This window comes from Nicotiana tabacum, chromosome 22 (genome assembly GCF_000715075.1).
Source record: "Nicotiana tabacum cultivar K326 chromosome 22, ASM71507v2, whole genome shotgun sequence".
Taxonomy (NCBI): domain Eukaryota; kingdom Viridiplantae; phylum Streptophyta; class Magnoliopsida; order Solanales; family Solanaceae; genus Nicotiana; species Nicotiana tabacum.
In genome coordinates this window covers 69,034,701-69,041,917 of record NC_134101.1, presented here as the reverse complement: position 1 = coordinate 69,041,917, position 7,217 = coordinate 69,034,701, and the positions used below count along the sequence as shown (strand labels likewise).

General features: G+C 31.6%; 1 protein-coding gene across 1 annotated transcript; it reads left to right on the top strand.

The window, feature by feature from the left end:
- The first annotated feature begins 1,061 nt into the window (after positions 1-1,061).
- Positions 1,062-4,980, top strand: LOC107765765 (uncharacterized). Its single transcript, XM_016584450.2, has 3 exons — positions 1,062-1,491; positions 1,616-1,658; positions 4,278-4,980. The coding sequence occupies exons 1-3, from the start codon at positions 1,213-1,215 to the stop codon at positions 4,427-4,429; spliced, it is 474 nt and encodes a 157-aa protein (XP_016439936.1). The 5' UTR covers positions 1,062-1,212; the 3' UTR covers positions 4,430-4,980.
- Positions 4,981-7,217: the final 2,237 nt, after the last annotated feature.

Below are 7,217 nucleotides of genomic sequence, written 5' to 3'. Positions count from 1 at the left end.
AGTAAGACTGACTTGGCATAGCAAGAACGTGAGCAACTTGTACAAGATCGTTAGCGAATTTTCAAGTGACGCACGTGCACTTAGTTAACTACTAAGGACGTGAGCTTTCCTACTGGCTTTAGACAAGACGACGCAGTGTTTGCATTTTGCAGTATAAGTAATTTATTTTTAAATTCAAATTAAAAACTATTTTGCGCATAGATCGTTCATCTCTAAATTCAAGCAGCAATTATGTTCCTTTAACAGACAGATTTTGAAACTAAACAACAAGTAGTAAACTTCAATTATTATACTTTTGTGAATTTCAAATCAGATTAAGAGTATTTATTATACAAAAGAGGCGGTCCCTTTCTTTTTTCTTTAAGAAAATAACCAAAAATATTTTTTGTACCGCTCGCAATAAATAATTACTACTCATATTATCTGTATTTAAAAGTTATTTTCATATTCAAATTCCCTATATATCGAATAGCCTATTAAATTGAATTTTAATGATAAATCTTGAAAAAATAAATTAATAATTTTAAGTCAAAAGAAAAAAGATCCTGCAAAATAACATCAAAATAAGATATTTTAAATTAATTACTACTCCCTAAATAAGATAATTCAAATTAAATATTTTGTTATTAATTAGCCTTACAAAGTCTTTTCATGAAATATTAAATTACCAACTTAAGCGGTTTTGTGACATACATTTTTTTATGAAGACATTAGCAATGAATATATGTTTTGTCCACCAGGTTACATTTACATATTATGTTGTTTCGTTTAAGCTAATGCTTGCAAAGTTAAGTGTTTGTTTGGGACGAACTTTCAAAGTTAATATATGATGATTTACGTGGACCAATTCGTAAAAATTTGTACCTTATTTTATGTATAATTATTTGTTCGGAATTTTATTTTAATAATATTAATATTATGTTATAAAATTAAATATTATATAATTCGGTATACACATAGCGGAAAAACCAGTAAAAACTAAAAAGTCATGGATACCTAAAACCTGTTTTACTGCCTTCTTCTGTCTCATTATTTACCTCCACATCCCACCCTAAAAAGAAAAAGAAAAAGAAAAAGAAAAAGAAAGAAAAATAGAAAGTGAGGAAAGAGTTCCGCCGCAAGGACGAAGAAGCAAATTGGAGTTTCATCTCTCATCGCACCGAGGCATAACCCATTTGAACAGGGGACAGTTTTGGAGCAGATTATCTGAAAATGGCGAACGCTCTTGTAAACAGAGCAGCTACAGTCAATCAGGCCACGAGCTACGTCAGGTTCTCTTTCAGTTTCCTCAGAAATCTGAGCACTGCGACCCCTACTAACAATCCTTCAACGACGTCGTCCGCCGATCGACCTAAGAAGCCCAAACGGAAGAAGAAGAAGAATCTTTTTGAGGTGGCCCAGTTTCTACCCAATTGGGGTATAGGTTATCACATGGCCAAGACTCATTGGAACGGTGTTTCCTATGAAATCACAAAAATCAATCTTTATAAGGTACCTCTCCTTTTTCTGGAGAAGTAATAGCTGTAATATGCATTGGCGTACATTTGGGTTTACTTTCTAGGGTTTAAGGGTTTATGTATACTTTTTTAATTGGGTTTCATTTTTGAATTTGCAGGATGGTAAACATGGTAAGGCATGGGGACTTGCTTATAAAGATGGTGAGTCATGGATTTACTGTTTCTTGAGCATTATAGATTGAAAATTGCATTCTTTTGGCTTTTAATGAGCAGTGTTGAGCTCTGAATTCCTCATTTGGATGATCTCAAGTGTTCAAAATTTGTCGGAAACTTTCTATGCCTTATGTCAAACAATGATGATCTGCAAACTGTAGGCGATACCTAGTGTAATTGTTATTAAGCAACTTACTCGTGTGGAATAAGTGGGAGACCTAGAGAACACCTATTTGCCTTAAAAACATGGTTATAGAGGTTCGCATAGCAACTGATTTGGGAATAAGGTGTAGTATTTCTTTATTTATTGATGACCTGTAAAATTAGGATCTTTAATGCAAACATCCAGCCCGTTCTCAGGGTTTAGTTTCCACATTTGTTTTACTTGGATTAGCCGGTAATAAGCATACACAGTTGATAACTTTACCGTATTGTTAATAGCTTCACTTATATCTTCAACTCTTCCTGTTTGGAATTCTATCAAAAATCGCCTCCCTCAAACAGGAATCATCTTGGTTTGTTATATATTTTAGCTATATGATTAGATGTTCCTCTCTGCTATTTATCAACAGACTAGATTTCTTTCTTGTTTTTCATGCATCAGTTGTAGCATCTTATTGGCACTTTTTGTATGCAAAAACTGGCTGGTATATTCTTCTTTTTCTGTCTTCTAATCTGGTAGTCATGCTGTTGAGTTGGATTTCTGACAAGTCTTTTGAAGAGTGAGTGAACATTGAGCTTGTATCGCACAAAAATTCTTGTATTAACCTTTTTGTTCTGAGAGTATGATGCGTTATCTGTATTTTACAAATATCTAGTCGATGACAAGCGCTCCTTTTGTCCCAAAAAGGATGATACTTTTCGAATTTCGAGAGTTAAATTTCTTAATTTTGACCATGAATTCGAACATAGAATCTTTAAGTTTTTTTAAATAAAATTTATATATTTCGAAACTACATAAAAAGTACTATAAGTCACAATAATTAACAATTTAAAATATTTAAAAGATATATGAAAAAGTCATGGTCAAAGAACAACTCGTTTTGACTCTCGAAATCTTAAAAGTATCATCCTTCTTGGGACGGAGGGAATGCCAGTTTTCTGGAGTTTAGTAAATGAAGGTTATCAAAAAATGGAGTTTAGTAAATGAAAAACAGGGATCTGTTCTAATCTGGATTTTTTGAATTTCATGTGAGTTTTGTTAAAAACTTAAGAGCTTATTAGGAAGTTGATGAGGAAGGAACAGGGAGGACCAAATATGGCGAATGTGAATGCCTTGAGCTGTATTAGATCTTATCAAAAGAAACATTGGATGTATATCACTTCTTATTTCTTGATATATTGAGATAGAAATTAAAAAAAGAAATCTTTGTCCTTTCTTGGTTCTCCTTTTACATTATTAAAAAAGAAAGGAAAAAAATAAGGCTCTCTTGCTTAAGCAGAGGCTAGCTCCAATTAGTTGAGCAATTTTATGAATAGCTAATTCTTTATCTGTGGTGAAAAGAAAAATATCTACGTACATAGTTTTGCATATGTTTTCAGAAGAAGATATGTGGATGCTTCTTACATGAACCCTTGGGTTGGATTGTGGTATACCGACATTGTTAATACTGAGTCTGACAATACTCAATTAGAATTTTTAAAACCAAATACGGTGTCTAAACACTGTATGGCTCTACCATACGTAGCACGACTCGTCTAAACTCTAAAGGTTAGAAGGTTAACTTTCAGATATTAAAGTTGTATACAATTGTTCGCTCAGAGAGGTATATTATTCGTGGAGTGATAACAAAATTGTTGCTGTGAAATGGGCTTACACTTATCCTTTTCCCTTGTAGTTCAAAGCTGACAGCCTTTTTCTGTCTGGGCTGTAGTGGGAGAGAAGGAGGTCATAGTAATTAGTAAGGAAGTAACTGTAAAAGCTGTGGTAAAAAAAAACTGTTCTCTATATTCTTTTGGATGAAGTTTTTATTTTATATTTTGGGGTGGGGGTTGAGGAGATCTTTTAAGTGAAAGTATTCTTACATGAAGAGGTAACAGAAAAAGTTATGTGGTGTCAGTTTGAAAAGAAGATTTGCACCCAACTCAAGTCATAGCTTCTTGTTAGCTAAATTGTGGTACTCCTTTTAGATCTTACTCATTTTAAGTATGAGCCATGGGTTTGTTTTGGATTTGTTTTCCTGGATGCATCTCTTCGGTTTCTGGCACAGGAGTTTTTTAGAAATAGGGGTGGAAAGAAAGAAAGAGGAACTCCTGTTATGTTCTTATTGTAGGACTGCTAGTTGATTGCCTGTTTAATTGGTATGTGCAGTCTAACAGTTCAATGGTGCATCTTGCGTCCAGCTTTGCCAGTAAAATATGGAACAAAGGACTAAGAGGAAATTAGTCCCAAAAGGGCTATTTAAATTCCATTACGCGACAGACTACTAATTTTAAATCCGACTGTCCCACTTCCTAGTGATGATTTTTCTTTAGGTCGTTTTACTTTCTCTTCAAGCCTTCCCAGATATTTGTATGAACTTTAAAATCATTCCTATTTACTTACTACTAATATTTCTATTTTTAATGTTCGTCTTCTGGAAGTAACTAAAACAGTCTTGGGTTCAGGTTTACCAATTGCTGACGCACCCAAGAAAATGAGTGGTGTACATAAGAGGTGCTGGAAGTACATTGCGAATTTCAAGAAAGCTGAAGGAAGTCTTGATCAAATAAAGAAAGCTGAAGAAAGTAGCCCAAATTCAGATGTTCAAGCTGCTTGAGGCTGTTTCCTCGATCTCATTAACTGCTCTAGCATTGGAATCTTCATGTCAATGAAGTAGCATTCAGTGAAGCTTCAGTCTGTTGCCTTCTGTGATGAAGTTATAGCACCTAGACTGCCTTATTTTAGAAAGAAGTGATGGAAATGTGGACTCATTTCAGAAACTAGCTCTTTTTAGTTTTTAATAATAGATATTTTTATTTGCTGCAGTTGCACCCTAATATTTATAATAGATATTTTTATTTGCTGCAGCTGCACCCTAATAGTGTCGTATATTACTGCTTGGTGGGGTAGTCAGGGACAGCTTTGATAGCATATGCTTTACCTTTGGGAGCATGTAGATGTAATTGTACTAGTAACGTGGCTGAGGCTAAGGCGCTTCTGTTTGGACTGAAGTGGTGCATTAGCATGGGTCATGGCTTGATTATTGGAGAAACTCACTCTCTGCTTCTGTATAAATGCATCCTGGTCTATTCCATGGCTGAGATTAGACATGTGGTGGCCAGTCATAGTTTATTCATTGAACATAAGTCAATCAAGTTGCAGATAAAATGGATTCTTTGAGCTACTAGTCTATATTATTATAAAAGTATGAATACAATGTCGATTTACAAAAATAACATAACAAGAATTCTAGATATTAGTCTTATAATCCTATTAGTTTTAGGATATAATACTACACATTAGGAATCCTATATGATTACCTTTAGGAATTCTATTAGTATAATTATTTTCGGGTGGTCTAATTCATATAAAATTGAACAAGTAAATATCTTTAGCCATGTAATCACATTACTTTTAGGATATACTTCTTAAAAATTTCTATTACTAATTTAATTCGAGAATGTATTATAATGTCCTATTACTAATTTAATTTGAGAATGTATTATATTGTCATCTATTTAGAAAAAGGAGAGTCTATTTTATTATAAAAGCATAAATACAATATTAATATACCAAAATAGCCCTAAAATATTAAGCGGAAGAACTCATAGGGAAAGGACATAACTGTAATAACCTATTTTGGACTACAATACCTTCTTTGCTAATTTTTAATATTTAAGATTTTAAAATTAATAAAATTTTGTCTATTAAATTCTTTTTAAAAATATGTAGGAAGGTTTAATAAAATCAATTTCATAAAAATCCTCCGTATTGGCAATACATTACCACTCCATAATGTCTAATACCAAAAAAAATATATTAAATGGACTGCATAAAGAGTTGAAATTGAGAAAAAAAATACTCCCATAATAATATATTTTTATACTATATTTGAACTATTTTCCTACTCAAATAATATTTTTTAATCAATTTTTCGTGTAATATTGAAAAATACCCAATTATTAAACAACAACTAAGAAAATATTTAAGAATATAAATGTGTGAAAAAGAGAAAAAAAATGGTTGGTAAGAGTCAATACTACTAATGATTCTTCAAACATAAAGATCTAAAAGTGAAACGTCATATCAATCTTTTACTCTTTAAAAATAAAATTTATAGTGGATAAAATTATAATTAAGATTAAATATTCAAAACAAGAGATGAACTAATATTAAGATCTGAATCAACATAGAATAAATTATTTTCTATGTTAAAACCAAATAATTAAATTTTTTAATTAATTATTTAGCAAGAGAATCCAATTCAATTATTTTTTAATTCATCATATGAGTTAAATTCTTATTCAAGTTGAAAAAAATCTTAGGATACATAAATGTATTACATAAAAAGAGCGTTAGAACACAAAGTAAAAATGTTAGTATATTATTAAGAATCAAAGTGCTATACAAGTGACTAAGGAAGCACAATCAAAGCTAAATCCTAATCAAGAACAAGTTTTCAAGACTATATTATAAAGAGTCGACTCTGGTATAACGAGATTATTCTTTGTAGATGTCTCCTACGGAATCGAAATAATATTTCTATGTCATGCATTACTTGCAAATATCATATCAAGATGCATGACACTGTTAGTAATAATAGCAAGTGGTGTACCGACAACGATTTTATTGTAAGGCCACCCACTTTAGATTGGATATACCTCTTCAAAGAACTTAAATAACCATCACAAATATATCAAAGCAGAGCAATGGTGCTAAATTTATAAGAAAAGCAAAATTGATAATATGGGATGAATCACTTATGGCAAAGTATCAAACAATCGAAAAAATTATCCGGAGTTCTTATTAATGAACCGTTTGGTGAAAAATTAATGGTTTGGGAGGTAATTTCTGTTAAGTCCTACCAGTAGTTCCAAAATCAACAAAAGCAGAGACTGTAAAAGCTAGCTTGCCAAAGTTATACTTCTGCCTCAAATGAAAAAGATTCAACTAACAAGAAATATAAAGTAAGAACAGATCCAGTATTCAGTGTCTTTTGCTTCGTGTCGAAAACGAAGAAGAACATCCAATAAAAGATGATTTGATTTTTTCCGAACACTTGGTTATCAATCCCAATGGTAATAATAATGCATTTAATAAGAGAAATATTTCTATCATTAGATCAAAACGCAATTTGTGCAAATCACATGATAGAATTAAAAAGATATTTTAGCTAGAAGAAATGAATATGTTGATCAACTAAATAAAAGATTGATCGATTATAATAAAAATAAAATATTTTTCAGTTTCCGACTCAGTAGAAAATGATACCAATAATTACTACCAACATGAATACTTAAATACTTTAATACCAAATGGCCTTCTACCGTACATGTTTGTTGTCAAGTTTATTATTTCTTACGTATGTTAGTGCCACCGTATATATAATAGACTAAGTTAAAATT

What these genes read in the sequence shown, in the direction of transcription:
- LOC107765765 (XM_016584450.2), top strand. Translation starts at nt 1,213, where the DNA reads ATGGCGAACGCTCTTGTAAACAGAGCAGCTACAGTCAATCAGGCCACG. An exon ending in CAAAAATCAATCTTTATAAG is followed by an intron (nt 1,492 to 1,615) that starts GTACCTCTCCTT and finishes TTGAATTTGCAG; the next exon opens with GATGGTAAACATGGTAAGGC. An exon ending in GGGACTTGCTTATAAAGATG is followed by an intron (nt 1,659 to 4,277) that starts GTGAGTCATGGA and finishes TCTTGGGTTCAG; the next exon opens with GTTTACCAATTGCTGACGCA.